Source organism: Procambarus clarkii, chromosome 17 (assembly GCF_040958095.1).
Source record: "Procambarus clarkii isolate CNS0578487 chromosome 17, FALCON_Pclarkii_2.0, whole genome shotgun sequence".
In the NCBI taxonomy this organism is placed as follows: domain Eukaryota; kingdom Metazoa; phylum Arthropoda; class Malacostraca; order Decapoda; family Cambaridae; genus Procambarus; species Procambarus clarkii.
In genome coordinates this window covers 27,372,339-27,391,498 of record NC_091166.1, presented here as the reverse complement: position 1 = coordinate 27,391,498, position 19,160 = coordinate 27,372,339, and the positions used below count along the sequence as shown (strand labels likewise).

The 19,160-nt window shown below is 41.3% G+C and overlaps 1 protein-coding gene across 1 annotated transcript in view; it reads right to left on the bottom strand.

The window, feature by feature from the left end:
* Window positions 1-19,160, bottom strand: part of LOC138365600 (uncharacterized) — a 245,139-nt gene that overhangs the window by 206,422 nt on the left and 19,557 nt on the right. Inside the window, exon 5 of the mRNA XM_069326077.1 lies at window positions 3,297-3,358. Coding sequence (XP_069182178.1) covers window positions 3,297-3,358 — 62 coding nt within the window. The remainder of the gene's footprint in view (window positions 1-3,296; window positions 3,359-19,160) is intronic.

Sequence of the window (19,160 nt, the reverse complement as noted above, 5' to 3'; positions counted from 1 at the left end):
ATGTGTGTATGTATCGTGTAAGTGCTTTGTCCAGTAAATGTATCCCAATTTGCTGGTGTTTGCCCTTGTCCTAGTGAGGTTTACCAGGAGGTAGTGAAGAAGGAGAGAGAGAGAGAAGGAACCAAGAACCACTGCTGTGGACAGGGTAGAAGGTAATACTAGTAAGTCATAGGGGATTGAGGAGATCATATCTCATAAGGAGAGAGTGGGGAGTCACAGCGGCTCGAGTGGGTGTGTGCACATGACAACGAGGCTAAGTGTTGGAGCCGCATCCCCTAAACGTGTGACGTTGAGCCCCTCTCCAAGAGCCAGAAGCGCCAAGGGTGATCTCCTAGTGAGGTATAAGGACTCTACCGAGTTGTGGGTTCGGTTGTCCGTAGAGAAGGACCAACGACAACAACACAACCAACCCAAAGTACTATAATATCTGGCACACTGCTACAGCTTTGTTCCGATCGGCTCGGAGACCCTCGGTTCGTGGGGAAAATGTGCATTGAAGTTCCTGAAGAAATTGGGGGACAAATTGATCAGTGCAACAAAAGACCAGAGAGCAAAAAGTTTCTTGTTCCAGCGCTTCAGTGTTGCGATTCAGAGGGGAAATGCCTGTTGCCTGTCTTGGGCACTAGTCCAACTTCAGAGGAATTCGAAGAAGTGTTTGACTTGCAACAATGATTGAACCCGTCTGTGACATACATATATATATATATATATATATATATATATATATATATATATATATATATATATATATATATATATACATATATATATATATATATATATATATATATATATATATATATATATATATATATATATATATATATATATGTGAAAAACTGAAAGTCCCGACTGAAAGACTGAAAACAGTCCCCACTTCTGGGGACTGAAAACTCACACCCCTGAAGTGACTCAAACCCATACTCCCAGGAGCAACGCAACTGGTATGTGATGGTCAAGTTGATTAAGGCGTCTTGTACATACCAGTTGCGTTGCTCCTGGGAGTATGGGTTCGAGTCACTTCTGGGGTGTGAGTTTTCAGTTGCATATTGTCCAGGGGACCATTCAGGCTTGTTCGCATTTGTGTTCCTCACGTGTGCCCCAAAGAATGAGGTGATTTGGTAAAATGCTATGCCCAAGATTACCATCCGAGTGCCGGCGGTGGGGTGGTTCAAATAGCTTCGGCTATCACCTCATTTTGTCCGGTCGTGATGGTCAAGTGGATTAAGGCGTCTTGTACATACCAGTTGTGTTGCTCCTGGGAGTATGGGTTCGAGTCACTTCTGGGGTGTGAGTTTTGAGTTATATATATATATATATATATATATATATATATATATATATATATATATATATATATATATATATATATATATATATATATATATATATATATATATATATATATATATATATATATATATATATATATATATATATATATATATATATATATATATATATATATATATATATATATATATATATATATATATATATATATATATATATATATATATATATATATATATATATATATATATATATATATATATATATATATATATATATATATATATATATATATATATATATATATATATATATATATATATATATATATATATATATATATATATATATATATATATATATATATATATATATATATATATATATATATATATATATATATATATATATATATATATATATATATATATATATATATATATATATATATATATATATATATATATATATATATATATATTAGTATATTTTGGTAGCAGTCTTTTCAGTAGACATATATTGTTTAATATGACCGAAAAAATAAGATTAATAATTCTAACACGAATTTTCTCGATCTTTCTTACGTTTCTTTTCACTGTTGATGGTAATTCAAAGATCAATTCTCCAAAATTCATTTTTATTTCTAGTCTGACGCGACACTTGAGCGCGTTTCGTAAAACTTATTACATTTTCAAAGACTTTAGTTTACACACATACACACAACTTTAACTGAATAGAGCTTAAACATCTTCGAGTTTTTATACCTACATTTGGGTGAGGTGACATGTTACAATAGTTTTGGATGAGGTGAAAATAAACTTTTAACACAAGACAGGACACGAAAGAATGGGTATTAAAGGTAGGTAACTGCAGGAGGCCTATTTTTATTGGCCCATATTTCTTGATGCTTCTATATTGGAGTGGAGTCTTGAAGTGGGTAGAATATAGTTGTGCATTAATTGGCTGTTGATTGCTGGTGTTGACTTCTTGATGTGTAGTGCCTCGCAGACGTCGAGCCGCCAGCTATCGCTGTATCTATCGATGATTTCTGTGTTGTTTGCTAAGATTTCTCTGGTGATGGTTTGGTTGTGGGAAGAGACTATATGTTCCTTAATGGAGCCCTGTTGCTTATGCATCGTTAAACGCCTGGAAAGAGATGTTGTTGTCTTGCCTATATACTGAGTTTTTTGAGGCTTACAATCCCCAAGAGGGCATTTGAAGGCATAGACGGCGTTGGTCTCTTTTAAAACTTTCTGCATTGTGTCTGGAGAGTTTCTCATGAGTAGGCTGGCCGTTTTTTTGGTTTTATAGTAAATTGTCAGTTGTATCTTCTGATTTTTGTCTGTAGGGATAACGTTTCTACTAACAATATCTTTCAGGACCCTTTCCTCCGTTTTATGGGCTGTGGAAAAGAAGTTCCTGTAAAATAGTCTAATAGGGAGTATAGGTGTTGTGTTAGTTGTCTCTTCAGAGGTTGCATGGCGTGTCACTTTCCTTCTTATGATGTCTTCCACGAAACCATTGGAGAAGCCGTTGTTGACTAGGACCTGCCTTACCCTACAGAGTTCTTCGTCGACTTGCTTCCATCCTGAGCTGTGGCTGAGAACACGGTCGACATAAGCGTTAACAACACTCCTCTTGTACCTGTCCTGGCAGTCACTGTTGGCATTCAGGCACATTCCTATGTTTGTTTCCTTAGTGTAGATTTCCTTAATTTCGAGAAAATTTGTTTTAGAATTATATGTATATATATATATATAAACCGAAAACCCCACATCCCCAGAAGGATTCGAAGCGAACTCAAACAGCCAGAGCACTATACCACTTGGCGTTTCTGGTACCTTAGCCACTAGAGCAAACTGACTGTACAAAATGTTGGAAGTCGTGAGACTATTTACCCAACATCTGACAGCGCTGGGAGGTGACGTGTCCCCAAAAAGTGAAATGATTCCATGAAATATCTGTGCCCAAGTTGACCCAAGTTAACATTTGGTCCAACTTACCTTCATAACTAGAGGTCGCTTCGTGTTACCGTCCCAGTTGAGTGCTGTGAGGGCCCAGAGACCTGTGGAGTGAACCCAATCAATAACTTCACATATCCACTAGACTTAAGACTGTCAGCTTGTTAAGAGTAGTCTAATTCAAAATTTTAAATTTAAATTTTAGTCTAATTCAAAAGCATTTAAATTCAATATATTTCCCTCCTATTCTATATTCATCAAAAATTGCATAAAATCATTATCTCAGGCCCTAAACATCTCTTGGAGACGGAGCCTCGATACTAGTGTTATTCCTGGCATAGTGGAGATCACACCACTTCACAAAGAAGTAGTGAAGCTGATGTAAATTTTTTTAGACCAGTCGGTCTAACATCACACATCATAAAAATCTTTAAGAGTGAGTTGAGAAGTAAGATCACAAAATATGTAATCACAGTGTCAACATAACTCCGGGCAATCTGGGTTCAGAACAAGGTGTTCCTGGCTTTCACAATTACTATACCAGTATAGCATGGCCTTAGATGCCATGGAAGACAAACAAAACGCTAATTTAATATACACAGATTTCGCGAAAGCTTTCGACAAATGTGACAATGATGTTATTGAGCTAAAAATGCACTCAAAAAGGAATTACTGGCGAAGGAGAGAGATGGATCTTTAACCTCCAAACAAACAGAACCTAGAGTGTAATAGTCGACAAAGTAAAATCTGAATCATCCACCGTGAAAAGCTCAGTCCCATAAGGTATCTTGCTGTCTCCGGCATTTTTCCACATCCTTATATTAGACAGACAAGGATACAACCTATATTTCTGTATCATACTTTGCAGATGGAACTAGAATTTTCATGAGAGTAGACAGTATAGAGGACACAGCAAACCACCAATTTGATGTTAATCAAGTCTTTCAATTAGCCCAAGAAAATAACACGATGTTTCATGAGGATAAATTCAATTATTGCGTTATGTAGAAAACGAAAACGCTGATGCAGAATCCAAATATAAAACAATTAAACTATTGGAAGAAAAGGCAGTGTAAAAGATTTGGGAGTAATCATGTCGAAAGACCTTACTTTTAAAGAACACAACAAAGTTGCTGTCACAATGATGATACTTTTTAAGACATTAGAGCTCTCTAGAGTGGAATATTGTTCCACTAACAGCTCCATTCAAAGATGGAGAAATTGCTGACATGGTGAGCATTCAAAGATCTTTTACCACTAAAATCCACTCAATAAAACATCTAAATTATTGGGACCGCCTAAAAATTGTCAATCCGTTTTCCCCAGTGTGCCGGCGGGAGGGACACATAATAATTTATACTTGGAAAATATTAGGACTGATTCCAAACCAGGAGGCATCGTAGGATGTGTAAAATAGCATCACTGAAAAGCAGAGGTGCAATAGGCACACTGAGAAAGAACTCAATCAATATCAAAGGCCCAAGACTTTTCAACACTTCCCCTACACATACGAGGCATAACTGGCCGACCTTTCGCAGAGTTCAAAAGTAAATTCGACAAGCACCTTCAAAGAATACCTGATGAACCAGGCTAAGATTCGTACTTCAGGCTGTGAGCAGCCACATCTAACAACCTAGTTCATCACACCAACAACAAACAACAAAAGAAAGAATAACCCTTAAAATTTGGTAAAACCAATATTGTACCTGATATTATCTCTAACCAGGAGGCCTGATCACAGACCGGGCCGCGGTGACGTTGATCCTCGAAATCAACAGACAGTAAACATGTAGGTAGTCTCCTCAGTTTTTGTATCAGAACAGAAATGTTTTGCAACGTGTCTCTATTAGGTATAATGACAGTGAACACTTCGTTGCTCCGCTCGATGGAAGATCTATAAATCACAAATATTGCAAAATATGCAAGCAGGTTGTCTCAGTGGCACCTTGAAATTCCAGGAGTGCCAAAGCATTTCACTGTGGGTGAAGCCTTATTAAAATTTAAGTACAAAATTCAATATTTCTATTCTGATGTAGTCAAAGTTGATAGTGTTGTTGATAGGAGCTCGGAGCTCCTTAACTCTACATATAAGGTGGAAGAGTGACAAACCAGGTGGTAGAGGTATTGGGAGTAAAAATAGAGAAAATAAACTTAATTATTATTCTAATATACAAACCGCCAAATGCAACGGCTGAGGAATTCACAGAACAGATAAACAAGATAGAGAATTTACCTTTAGAATTTAGCAAACCCAATACCTGATATGATATTATCGTCTTAAGTGACTTCAACCTGCCTAGTATAAGGTGGAGAATAGCAAACAATGATATTATTCCAGGAAATCTATCGGGACATATCCAACCACAGATTAGAATATTACTTAGATTCTGTGACATATGTTCACTCAACCAGCAGATATCAGAGCCAACTAGGAACGAAAATATTCTAGATCTGGTCTTTACAAACAATAAAGACATAATCAGGGACATTACGATCTCAGATACCACATACTCAGATCACAAGCTCATTGAAGTGCAAACTATCATCAATACTCAGAATAGACCTAAAACAATGATCAAGCGAGAGGGTTTATTCAGTAAATTCAATATTAATAATAAAAGGATAGACTGGGAGAAAATAAACAGAGAACTTACAAACATTCAATTGGAAACTGTTCTAAGTACTAAAAATCCTACTCAAGGAATATAAAAACTGACTTCTGAAGCATATAAAGTCTATCTGAAACATAATCCTTTGAGGAAAGCCAAAAAGAGATCAAACGTAGAAAGAGAACGCAGACGACACTACAAAAGAAGGAAAAATAACTGAAGGCTTAAGCATAAACGACTTTCCCTACAAAGAAAGAATAATTTAAACACAGAGATTGAAAAAATTGAGCAGAAACTGTAGCATTCATATCAGATTGAAGAAAGGCAACTAGAACAGAAAGCAATTCAAGAAATAAAGAAAAACTCAAAACATTTCTTCACATATGCAAGATCAAAAGCAAAAACCACTGCAAGCATTGGACCAATTCGTACGAGTGAGGTTCATTCGTACGAATGAGGATGACAAAGAAATTAGTGAATCATAAAAAAGCAGTATGAGGACATTTTTAGCACTCCACTAAATAGCATGAAAGTGGAAGATCCAGACAAATTCTTTATGCGTGATATTCAAAACCCTGTAAACATAACTGATATCAACACGAGCGTGGCAGATTTTGAAACAGAAATTCTGGAGAGAAAAAAACATCATGCCCTTGCATTCAGCCCGAGGTCTACACGCATGGAATTCAATACTTATAAAGAAATACGAAGTGCCAGTAGCAGAGGCATTTTCTGTATGAAGGAAAAGCTTGGACATGGTGGATATGCCGCATTAGCTTAAATCAGCAGACATAGCCTCTCTACACAAAGGGGGGTGCAAATCATTGGCAAAGAATTATAGGCCGGTTGCACTAACGTCCCACATAATAAAAGTATTTGGGAGAGTGATCAGGAGTCATGTTACCAGTTTCATGGAGTCCAATGACCTCCACAACCCAGGCAAACATGGATTTAAGGAGGGAAGATTATGCCTCTCACAGCTACTTGACCATTACGACAAAATCACTGAGGCATTAGAAGAACAACAGAATGCAGATGTGAGATACACGGACTTCGCAAAGGCATTCGACAAATGTGACCATGGAGCGATAGCACACAAAATGAGGTCAATGGGAATAACTGGTAAAGTAGGACGGTGGAAATTCAATTTTCTGTCGAACAGAACACAAAAAGTAAACAGTCAATCATATCAAATCGAGTCCAAGCACAGTTAAAAGCTCTGAACCTTAGGGTACAGTCCTTGCACCACAGATTTTCCTTATTCTCACATCAGATTTAGACAAAAATACAAGTCACATTTTCGTATCATCCTTTGCTGATGACAAAAATCAGCATGGAAATTACCTCTGCTGAAGACATTGAAAAACTACAAGCAGATATTAATAAAGTTTTCGATTGGGCAGCTGAAAATAACAATGTTTAACAGTGATAAATTCCAGGTACTCAGGTAGGGTAAAATTTAGGACCTTAAACATAATACAGGGGTACAAAACACAATCAAATCTGCCCATAGTTGGAAAGCAGCAAGTAAAGGATTTGGGAATAATGATGTCTGACGGCCTAACCTTTAGGGAGCATAACCATGCAAATGTTGCGTCAGCCAGAAAAATGATAGGATGGATTACGAGAACTTTTAAATCCAGGGATCCCATCACAATGATTGTACTATTCAAATCACTTGTGTTGTCCCGTCTTAAGTACTGCTCAATACTCACTTTCCCTTTCAGAGCAGGAGAGATTGCTGAAATAGAGGGAGTACAGAGAACATATTCAGTATACATAGACGCGACAAAGAACCTAAATTATTGGGATCGTCTGAAAACTCTCCAAATGTACTCATTAGAAAGGAGACAATAGATATCAAATAATATACACGTGGGAAATACTGGAGGGCCAGGTACCAAATCTACACAGTAAAATAACAACACACTGGAGTGAACGATATGGAATAAAAGTGCAGAATAGAACCAGTGAAGAGCAGGGATGCCATAGGCACAATCAGAGAACACTGAATAAACATCAGAGGTCCATGGTTGTTAAACATCCTCCCAGCGAGTATAAGAAATACTGCCGGAACAACCATGAACATCTTCAAGAGAAAACAAGATAATTTTCTTCAAGGAGTGCCGGACAAACCGGGGCTATGGTGGATATCTGGGCCTGCGGGCCGCTCCAATCAACAGCCTGTTGGACCAAGGGCTCACAAGTCAAGCCTAGCCTCGGGCCGGGGAGTGGAAGAATTCCAAGAACCATCAAACAGGTATCAAGCAATGTGTCTTCCATCAACCCCCGAGGCCACAGTTCCCCTCGCTTCCTCCTTATGCACTATAGGTGTGAGCAAGTGAAAAAAATGCCTACCGATGAAGTAAGAGGTGCTCTGGGGATCCCCGACGTCTTGGATATATCCGCTCTGGTTAATGTGAAGGGTAGTGGTATCCGCCGTGGAGTGGTTCAGTACCAGCGTCCACCCTCCTTCCTTGTCCCGGACTGTGCTGCCCAAGTCACATGTCACCTGATGGAGACAACAGCGAGGCGCCCTTAGTCTACTGCTTGTAGTTATAACATTGGTTTGGTCACCAGGTGTTCTTCTAGTCTGTATTAGGCATAAACTCGGAGGTTGATGTACAAATGATCATTGGTAATTTACAGAGAAGTGTTCGTCCATGACTAACTTCATATTAATATGAAACCAACAATTACAATAAAAAATTAAATATGTGAGCTTCGCATTTTATTAGCTATATAATAAGTAAGTAAGTAACCGTTGATTTTTTTAATTATTGAGAATATTTATAAATTATGAAACAAAACTTTACAATTTCTTGTTATACACAAAATATTATATATGAAAGAACTTTAAGTATATCACGTATCCTTCGATCCCACTTTGATAAACTTTTGAGTATACATAATACAAAGTTAAACTTTATTGTACAAGATTAGCAGCTCGGTCGTCAAAAAACTGAAACCCACGCGTGCGAGGTTTGGCCTCACACCCGTGGGGTCCCGGGTTCGAGTCTTCTAGTGCCCAGATGAATGGTAAGGCAACAATAACAATTCAGCGGTTATCTTTTCTGCCTCTACCCCACAAGGAGGAGTACTAAGTCCTACCTTGTTTAATGTTCTAATTAATGCCTTACTAAAATCAATCCCAACAGTCCGACAAACATCACTATCAGCTATGCAGATGACATCCTTGTACATACTAAAACTCACCGCAAAATGCAAACAATCTTAAATTGTATACATACAGTTTGTGAGAGCCTTAGTCTTGTAATTAACAGTGCTAAAACTAAGGTATTTAACAGACAAATTGGCCACCGCAAAAGTGGACCACGAAAACTTAAGAGAGATAACATACCAATAGACTATGTTTCTTCTTTCAAATACCTTGGTGTCTCTGTCCCTTGTACCTTAACTGCAGTCAATAAGTTACATCAACAATGTAGAGACAGACTCAAAGCTCTCAGAACTGCAGTGGGGTACAGCCCCAAATTCGGTGTAAATATGAGAATAGCAAAAATTATGTACTTAGCATATATAAGGTCTCTGATAGACTGTCATGCACCAGCTTTAGCCCTGCAAAATGGCAAAAGTATTAATAGACTGGAACAAATGCAAAACGATGCACTCAGAATTATACTTGGCTCTCCTATAACTACCAAAGTTCTCAATATGCGAAAAGAACTTAATATACTTAGCATTCAAGATTGAATATTTGAAATTAATCTTATGATGGGACTAAAGCTTCTGCGTGATTACAAAAAAATAACATTGTGTCAGACGAATTGTTAGAACACATACGTAATGGAACCAGCGAATCTAAATGGATTCAAAGAACAGCCACTCATATTAAAATGATGGGACTACACGATGTATATACAGATGAAAGAGTACAGCACTTCCTTCCACCCTGGCCGAGCGGACAGCACGCTGAACTTGTGATCCTATAGTCCCGGGTTCGATCCCGGGCGCCGGTGAAAAACAACAGGCAGAGTTTCTTTCACCCTATGCCCCTGTTACCTAGCAGTAAAATAGGTACCTGGGTGTTAGTCAGCTGTCACGGAATGCTTCCTGGGGGTGGAGGCCTGGTCGAGAACCAGGCTACGGAGACACTAAAGCCCCGAAATCATGTCAAGTTAACCTCAAGATAACCTAGCAGATAGTACCTTTTAACATCCTGACCCCTGCATACCCCACCAAGAAACTAATCACAAACAACCCTCATGCTAAGCTTGCTTGATAAATTAAGCACCATAGATGTGAGGAGATGGTTCACCAGCTCACTTACAATAGTGCTCTTATGCCTGTGGGAGCCAGTACACTTGTTAAGTGCACTTGTTAAGTGGGCGGAATTAAGTTTGGTAACCAACAACCGAAACATCTAGTGTTTGGGCTCATGTGAGAGCCCCAGTCACCAGCAGTCCATAAATGTTACCCTGGCCGGGGTGGCATGTCTGTGGACAGTGCTAGAGCTGATAGCATCATCTCATTGTATGGCATGAGGCTAGACTCAACTTTGCGCGGGAACAGCTGGGCCCAGGCATGGGTGAGCTGTGGGCCTCCCGCGCTCGCTGGCCACTTGTGTCATTGTCATGGAAACAGCCGCCATCTTAGTAAACATCTTGAGCCGCCATGTTGGTCGGCCATCTTGGAGTTGCCCTAGGGGCTATTCTACACCATCGCTGATTGGATAAGAGGGGTAGGCCGCTGTATGCCTTCCTCTCATTGGTTATTTCGAGAAGGATGTGGGGAAAGCCGGTGTGAGCCTCATTCTGAACACAGCTGCCACCTTGTCAAGACGCTCTCTGTACTCAATTCGGCCAAATTGAAGTATAGGGCGTCGTGGTGGCTGGACTACTCAACTGCTGATGCTTCCTGCTTCACCAACGACAGCGGTCGTCACAGAATCCGGCCGAAGTCGTCGCTTGGAGGGGTTTAAGACATTTTTGAGCCGGGGGGTAGGGATACAGTGATCTGGGATCGTGGGGAATGTGCATACGAGCAGCAACAGACTCGTAGATCCCATACCAGTGTTGATTAGACTTGCTAGTGCTCTGTAGCAGTCGATGGGAACGGGGAAATTCGTGTCAGTGTTAAGGCAAATTTCCCATGTTTGTGTGAGACGCTATCGTTGTGCGCATCACCTGGGTATGAACGCTTCACTTCACCGGTGAGTCGAGGGTGCGAACTCAGCCGTGTTGAGTGGGAGGGGGTTCGAGTGTGCGCCAATTTTTTCGAATAAATATCACGCCGCCGCCGCCCGGAGCGAGCCAGCCACCGGAAGCGGGGTGCCTGATGTATGGGAATTGTGTGTAGCCGGCAGTGTGAATGAGTAAGTACCTATGTGTGTATTTCTGGTGATTAGTAGTCTCTAAAGCTTGAATTCGAGGTCAAGTGTTCCGTCACATTGTCACGCAGCACCTGTTCAGGTGGAGTGAATTGTGGGCGAGGAGATATTCACCTTTGTGTCATCTTGCCAGTCCAGAGGGATTAAGTCTGGTGTACACGGACGTACAGTGTGTGTGTGTGTGTGTGTGGGTACACACGCAAACAGAGTATACATAGATTAGCCAAGGACTGAGAGGATGTCCATGTAATAATTATAATATTCCATTGTGGTAATCATTTTTGATCGTCCGTGGGACGGAGTGATATCATTTCCATGTGTGGTCTTGCAGGTGTGGAATTCCAACACTGAGCGCTCAGGTATGTGTAACGCCAGTGATTCCTGGCAATGATTATTGGGGAGTGTACCACAGTGTGGTCTTAATTTCTTGTATTGTTCCTAGGGCCGTGACAAGTGTGATTTATATAAATATATATTGTGGTTGCAGTATTAATTAACGTAATTTTGGTGAGTTTTGGTGAGTGACGTGGCTGTCTAGAGAGACCGCCACCGCTCTGTCGAGTAACGTAACTCTCGAGTGTGTTTATCGACATGCGTGATCGATAAATCACTCACCCATGTGATTTAAGGAGTGTGAGATTCTCCTTAGTGTTCCCAATAACGTTTGATAGCTGTAGGCTACATGTGTCAGCAGTAATTATATATATATATATATATATATATATATATATATATATATATATATATATATATATATATATATATATATATATATATGTATATATATATATATATATATATATATATATATATATATATATATATATATATATATATATATTTATATATATATATATATATAATCGTAGTGTCACGGTGCCCAGTGTTATTGTGTTATTTACTGTGAGGTGATTGATATATATTGACCAATGTTCTAGGGGTTATTGAGAGCATTGGGGTCATTTGCAACAGTAAGTAAGTGTGTGCAGTATCCTAATATTTGGAAATTAGAGTACTTGCCGTGTGTGTTATTGCAAAGGGGGTTGTTATTTGATGGTGATTGTTGCTAGTGTTGAGCATCACCGCATGTGATTGCAGTTCAGTAAAGCCATTGTGGGGCAGTGTTCTAGAGGGTTCATGTCCTGTATGTTATTTTACTAGATTCTGCAGTATTGTCATTGCAACCGGATTGTAACGTAAATCACTGTGATTTGTTAGTGTGATTTGTCATTGTCGTGGAGGAACTCAGCTGTAGACGAGTACTTGGATACACATATATTCTCCTGGTTATCTGGTAGGACATCGAAGTCCAGTATTCAGTGAGGTGATTGCGAGGCAATTAATATAACGTAACCAAGGGAACGCCCATTGCTTTAAGAGAATTTTTTCTTTGACAATTTGAGTAACGTAGAATGCGTTTGGGTTAATTTACGTTCCTGCAAGCAGCTACGGTAGTCTCGAGGAGCCTAGCCATCAGCCAGATAAGAATTAGAGTATTGTCTGTCGTAATTAACGGTCAGTGGGCCGGGTAATTGACGTGTTTCAGGAAGTAAAAGTAATTAACCTCGATCCTTGTTTGATCGACTCACACGAAGGCTACATTGTTCCATTAACGTAACGTCGTTATCTGCCCGGAAGTACCGGCACTTGATTGACTCGTGGGAGGTTTAGCGTCATTTTAGAATAACGTAAACGTGGGGCTAATTACTGTTATTAGCCACCTGAATTCGTCTGAGTATGGAAGGCTCAGACGGAAGTCATACCTTAATGTAAATTGCTGAGCCAGTGTGAAAGGTTGCATATTTTAATTGTTTAATTATTGATCTTGAGGATAGTAATTAATTACTCTAAAGGTAATCACGAGTGATTACCGTTCTCTTAGCACTTTGGACATTGTAAATCAGAGTTTACCATCGCTGAGTGATTAGTAACCGATTAACGTAAATTAACGTAACTAGTAAAGAGATTAATCAGCTGTCTGGAAGTACAGGGATTAATGGGATTTTCTCACTGAATGCTCAACGGGTAGAGTGTTGTGTAATTTCCGCATTACTAGTGACAGTTGTAAGAGTTGTTAATTTAACTTAAATGTTACCGTGTTATTAACGTAAATGTTATTGTGTTATTAACGTAAATGTTATTGTGTTATTAACGTAAATGTTATTGTGTTATTAGCGTAAATCAATTGTTATTGATTGTTGATCGTCCATGGGACGGAGTGTTAACGTAAGGATTAATTTGTAGAAGGGTGCTGGAGTTGCCAGTGAACCCATTAGTTATTGTGGTCATTGAAAGACTACTGATTTGATTGCATTGCAACCGCTGTTGCAGGAGTAGACTGCACTGAGGCGTAGAACAGTTAGGAGGTTACTGAAGACGTATTTCAGAACCTACTGTGTCATTTGTTGTAATTGTGATTATAGATCTGTTAGTTCTTGCTTGCTTGTTGATTCCTCTGTGGTCACGCTTATGTTCGAGTTAGTTCATTATGCAGTCCGAGGGGCTGGTGTCTAGCTGTCATTGATAGTGTCACAGGAAGGATTTCGAGGAACGTCATTGACATTTCTTTTTGTTTTGTTGTAATAGTTAGTACTTTATTGAATAAACTAAGTTGTTATGGTTAACACTGTCTTTTCGTTACACCCCTCACATTATTATTGTTATGCAAATGTTCTTCACACTCGACTAATAAAGTTGAGACTAATTCTGAGCTTTGGATCAAATATACGGCACCACACAACAATAAATTATTGTTGTGAGAGCCCGTGACCTACTCGTTAGATTCGCTTCGGCGATTGGCGAAGGTCAGCGGCCTAGTGGGGGGGATTTCAATTTTCATTGGGGTCTCGGCGTTTGCTCGCGCCTAGTCAATTGTTCATACATGGTCCCAAAGTGAGGAATGAGCTGTTTACTACACTGGTGTGTTAGCTAAGTAAGTCCTTCCTCCGGCGACCTAGTTGAATATCACGACAGGAATAAAGGTTAAAGAATAAAGAAAATTCTTAGAAATTTTCAGAGCTAAAATTCCTTATACCAATTTCAATTTATTCCACAAATTCTAATAAAAACTCTCACATCATGGCGCCCAACGTGGGGCCGTAGACTTTTGATTCATAATCAGAAAAGTAAGACTCATCAAGTTGAGAAACCTATGAAGAAAGGTGTGCAGAACATTGCAGAACAATATTGCTGTGGGTGTGTTTGTTGTCGGTTAGCAGGATTAGGTACACACACACGACACACACAGAATGGATGAGGATTATAGGGATAAGTACATATATCTGTATGTGACTAAGTATGGCGTGCTGCCAAAGGATAGAAACATTCGTACAGATGAGGAATGTCGGCGGTATGTTGAGGACCATAAAGCCTATGTACGGCGTCTATGTCTAGAAAGAGCAAACAGAAGTGATCTAGGGGACAAGGGAGTTCCCCTAGCCGACCGTGGTATAGTCGGTATGTCAGGGGGTGTGGGATTGAGTCCACCCAAGGAGAAGGAAGGGGAGTCGCGACCCCAGCCTAGGCCAAGGACTGATTCCTTGGGCCACAGAAACATTTCGTTAGAAGTAGTCAATCAGATACCAGAACAACCTCTCAGGAGGGGGACTGAACAACCCCAGGAGGAAATTACTTTAGAGTACCTAGCAGCTCAAGCTGATGCTATGGAACTGCAAGGAGTGGATAAGGCCAAATTTGTGGCCGACATGTGGAATGCCCACCACGAGAGATTGACTAGATTGGAAATTGCAAGAGTGCAATCCGAGGCAAGGACGGGGAGTCAAGCCCCTCCTGCCGCGCCAAGCTCAGAGGTACAGGCGCTGGAAGTAGAGATACCTCCTCTATTGCAAAGAGAGGAGAAGATCGATCCTAGGGATGCATACCTAGATCGATGTGTGACAAAGGTTGAACGGTTTACTCAAGCTCCAAGTAAGGGAGCCAAACCTAAAGAAAGTAAGTCTAAGGGACACCAACAGAAACCCAAGGTTAAGGGACCCAGGTGCTTCACATGCAACATGGCAGGTCACCGAGCAGCTAAGTGCCCGAGCAGCACTAGGCTTAAGACTAAGAAGGTGACCAAGGTGCAAGTTACAGGCATGAGTACCGTGGGAGGTGATGCCCTAAGACTTCCTCTAGTTCCTCGAGTTAACTAGAGGAAGAGTTAATGGGCAATGGACGAGTGTCTTTCGAGTCCGGGGTGCTACAGTTAACATGGTCAGGAGCAGTTTGGTTGAGCCTGAGAGTAGAACAGGTCGAACCCTCCGTGTCCAGTACCCAGATGGCACTGGTAAGGACATGGAAGAAGTGTCCGTATTGGTAGACACCCCATATATCAAAGGTAAGATCAAAGCTGCGCTAAGTAGAAAGGCAGAGTATGGACTTTTGATAGGTAATACTCCTGGTATAGGGAACCAGGTGGGTCTGTCCTGTGGAAATGACCCAGAGGAAACAGGAACAGGTGAGAGGAAGGTTAAACCCGCTGGCGTTGACACCAAGCGTCAGCCGGCCGGTCGAGCAGAGATCACCGCCGCCCAGACAGAAGAAGAGGTGCAGCAAGTGAAAGGAAACCGGAGCCATCCTTCTCTCCCTATTGCACAGAAAACGAGAACTGATTCAGAGGGACTCAGATGGGTATCACCAGCTGACGGCGATGTCACACGGCCGCCAGCTGAGGAAGTCAAGGTCGCCTCTTATCAGGCGAAAGATCAGGTTCATGAGGTAAAAGGAAAAAAGAGCAATTTTCCTCCTTTCATTTCACAGAAAACGGAGGTGAGCCCAGTGAGACGGGTGTGGCCAGGATCAGGTGATCTCGCCACGACCTGTCAGCCAGCCAGACCCGCGAGGGTTAACACCACTCAGGAGAGTAAACGTCTGTTTGATGTTACCAGTGGTGAGGCTAAGGTAGCTGTGGTTCCCACAAGTGAAGTGGATATTCTAGACCAATCTTTCAGGCTGTTGGAAGATCGTTCAGACAAACGAACGGTCGCTGAGAGATTGAAGAACGAGCAGGTCAGTGACCTAGTGCTCAGCGAGGGGCGAGGTTTGACAGCTGCTGAAGAGGCCTCAGTCCAGTCAACTCAGTCGGTAGAGCAACCCAGTCTGAGAGTGACAGACAGACAGGAAGAGAGACCCTGTCACCCGGAAGTCAAGACAGTCTGCTAACTGTCGGAATTGTGTTGGTAGGGTAGGGAAGGTGTGTAGTCTGTACTTCATTGGTAAGTCCATCCCTGTGTGCTACCTATTGTGTCCAGTACGACACAGATCTGTGGGGCGAGAGTGTGAAGGGACTGAGGAAGGGAAGCTGCGAGGCGTCGAGCCGGCTTAACCCGGACCCAGAACCTGAGCACGACCGCACTACGGTCAGGAAGTACCACCCTGGACGAGCCAGTGACGTCACATCTTGTCCCGCCAGCCACCGACGTCAAAAGAAAACGGATGAATCACCACCACCCAGCCGCCGTGCACTTAATTAAGAGCGCAAGTGTAAGTGGCTGGTGATTTAGATGAAATTTTCCTCCGGGAAATTTTATCTTATTCGTGGGAGGTTATGTGAGGAGATGGTTCACCAGCTCACTTACAATAGTGCTCTTATGCCTGTGGGAGCCAGTACACTTGTTAAGTGCACTTGTTAAGTGGGCGGAATTAAGTTTGGTAACCAGCAACCGAAACATCTAGTGTTTGGGCTCATGTGAGAGCCCCAGTCATCAGCAGTCCATAAATGTTACCCTGGCCGGGGTGGCATGTCTGTGGACAGTGCTAGAGCTGATAGCATCATCTCATTGTATGGCATGAGGCTAGACTCAACTTTGCGCGGGAACAGCTAGGCCCAGGCATGGGTGAGCTGTGGGCCTCACGCGCTCGCTGGCCACTTGTGTCGTTGTCATGGAAACAGCCGCCATCTTAGTAAACATCTTGAGCCGCCATGTTGGTCGGCCATCTTGGAGTTGCCCTAGGGGCTATGCTACACCGTCGCTGATTGGATGAGAGGGGTAGGCCGCTGTATGCCTTCCTCTTATTGGTTATTTCGAGAAGGACGCGGGGAGAGCCGGTGTGAGCCTCATTCTGAACACAGCTGCCACCTTGTCAAGACGCTCTCTGTACTCAATTCGGCCAAATTGAAGTATAGGGCGTCGTGGTGGCTGGACTACTCAACTGCTGATGCTTCCTGCTTCACCAACGACAGCGGTCGTCACAGAATCCGGCCGAAGTCGTCGCTTGGAGGGGTTTAAGACATTTTTGAGCAGGGGGGTAGGGGTACAGTGATCTGGGATCGTGGGAAATGTGCATACGAGCAGCAACAGACTCGTAGATCCCATACCAGTGTTGATTAGACTTGCTAGTGCTCTGTAGCAGTCGATAGGAACGGGGAAATTCGTGTCAGTGTTAAGGCAAATTTCCCATGTTTGTGTGAGACACTATCGTTGTGCGCGTCACCTGGGTATGAACGCTTCACTTCACCGGTGAGTCGAGGGTGCGAACTCAGCCGTGTTGAGTGGGAGTGGTTCGAGTGTGCGCCAATATTTTCGAATAAATATCACGCCGCCACCGCCCGGAGCGAGCCAGCCACCGGAAGCGGGGTGCCTGATGTATGGGAATTGTGTGTAGCCGGCAGTGTGAATGAGTAAGTACCTATGTGTGTATTTCTGGTGATTAGTAGTCTCTAAAGCTTGAATTCGAGGTCAAGTGTTCCGTCACATTGTCACGCAGCACCTGTTCAGGTGGAGTGAATTGTGGGCGAGGAGATATTCACCTTTGTGTCATCTTGTCAGTCCAGAGGGATTAAGTCTTGTGTACACAGACGTACAGTGTGTGTGTGTGTGTGTGTGGGTACACACGCAAACAGAGTATACATGGATTAGCCAAGGACTGAGAGGATGTCCATGTTATAATTATAATATTCCATTGTGGTAATCATTTTTGATCGTCCGTGGGACGGAGTGATATCATTTCTATGTGTGGTCTTGCAGGTGTGGAATTCCAACACTGAGCGCTCAGGTATGTGTAACGCCAGTGATTCCTGGCAATGATTATTGGGGAATGTACCACAGTGTGGTCTTAATTTCTTGTATTGTTCCCAGGGCCGTGACAAGTGTGATTTATATAAATATATATTGTGGTTGCAGTATTAATTAACGTAATTTTGGTGAGTTTTGGTGAGTGACGTGGCTGTCTAGAGAGACCGCCACCGCTCTGTCGAGTAACGTAACTCTCGAGTGTGTTTATCGACACGCGTGATCGATAAATCACTCACCCATGTGATTTAAGGAAGTGTGAGATTCTCCTTAGTGTTCCCAATAACGTTTGATAGCTGTAGGCTACATGTGTCAGCAGTAATTTTATATATATATATATATATATATATATATATATATATATATATATATATATATATATATATATATATATATATATATATATATATATATATATATATATATATATATATATATATATATATATATATATATATATATATATATATAATCGTAGTGCCACGGTGCCCAGTGTTATTGTGTTATTTACTGTGAGGTGATTGATATATATTGACCTATGTTCTAGGGGTTATTGAGAGCATTGGGGCCATTTGCAACAGTAAGTGTGTGCAGTATCCTAATATTTGGAAATTAGAGTACTTGCCGTGTGTGTTATTGCAAAGGGGATTGTTATTTGATGGTGATTGTTGCTAGTGTTGAGCATCACCGCATGTGATTGCAGTTCAGTAAAGTCATTGTGGGGCAGTGTTCTAGAGGGTTCATGTCCTGTATGTTATTTTACTAGATACTGCAGTATTGTCATTGCAACCGGATTGTAACGTAAATCACTGTGATTTGTTAGTGTGATTTGTCATTGTCGTGGGGGAACTCGGCTGTAGACGAGTACTTGGATACACATATATTCTCCTGGTTATCTGGTAGGACATCGAAGTCCAGTATTCAGTGAGGTGATTGC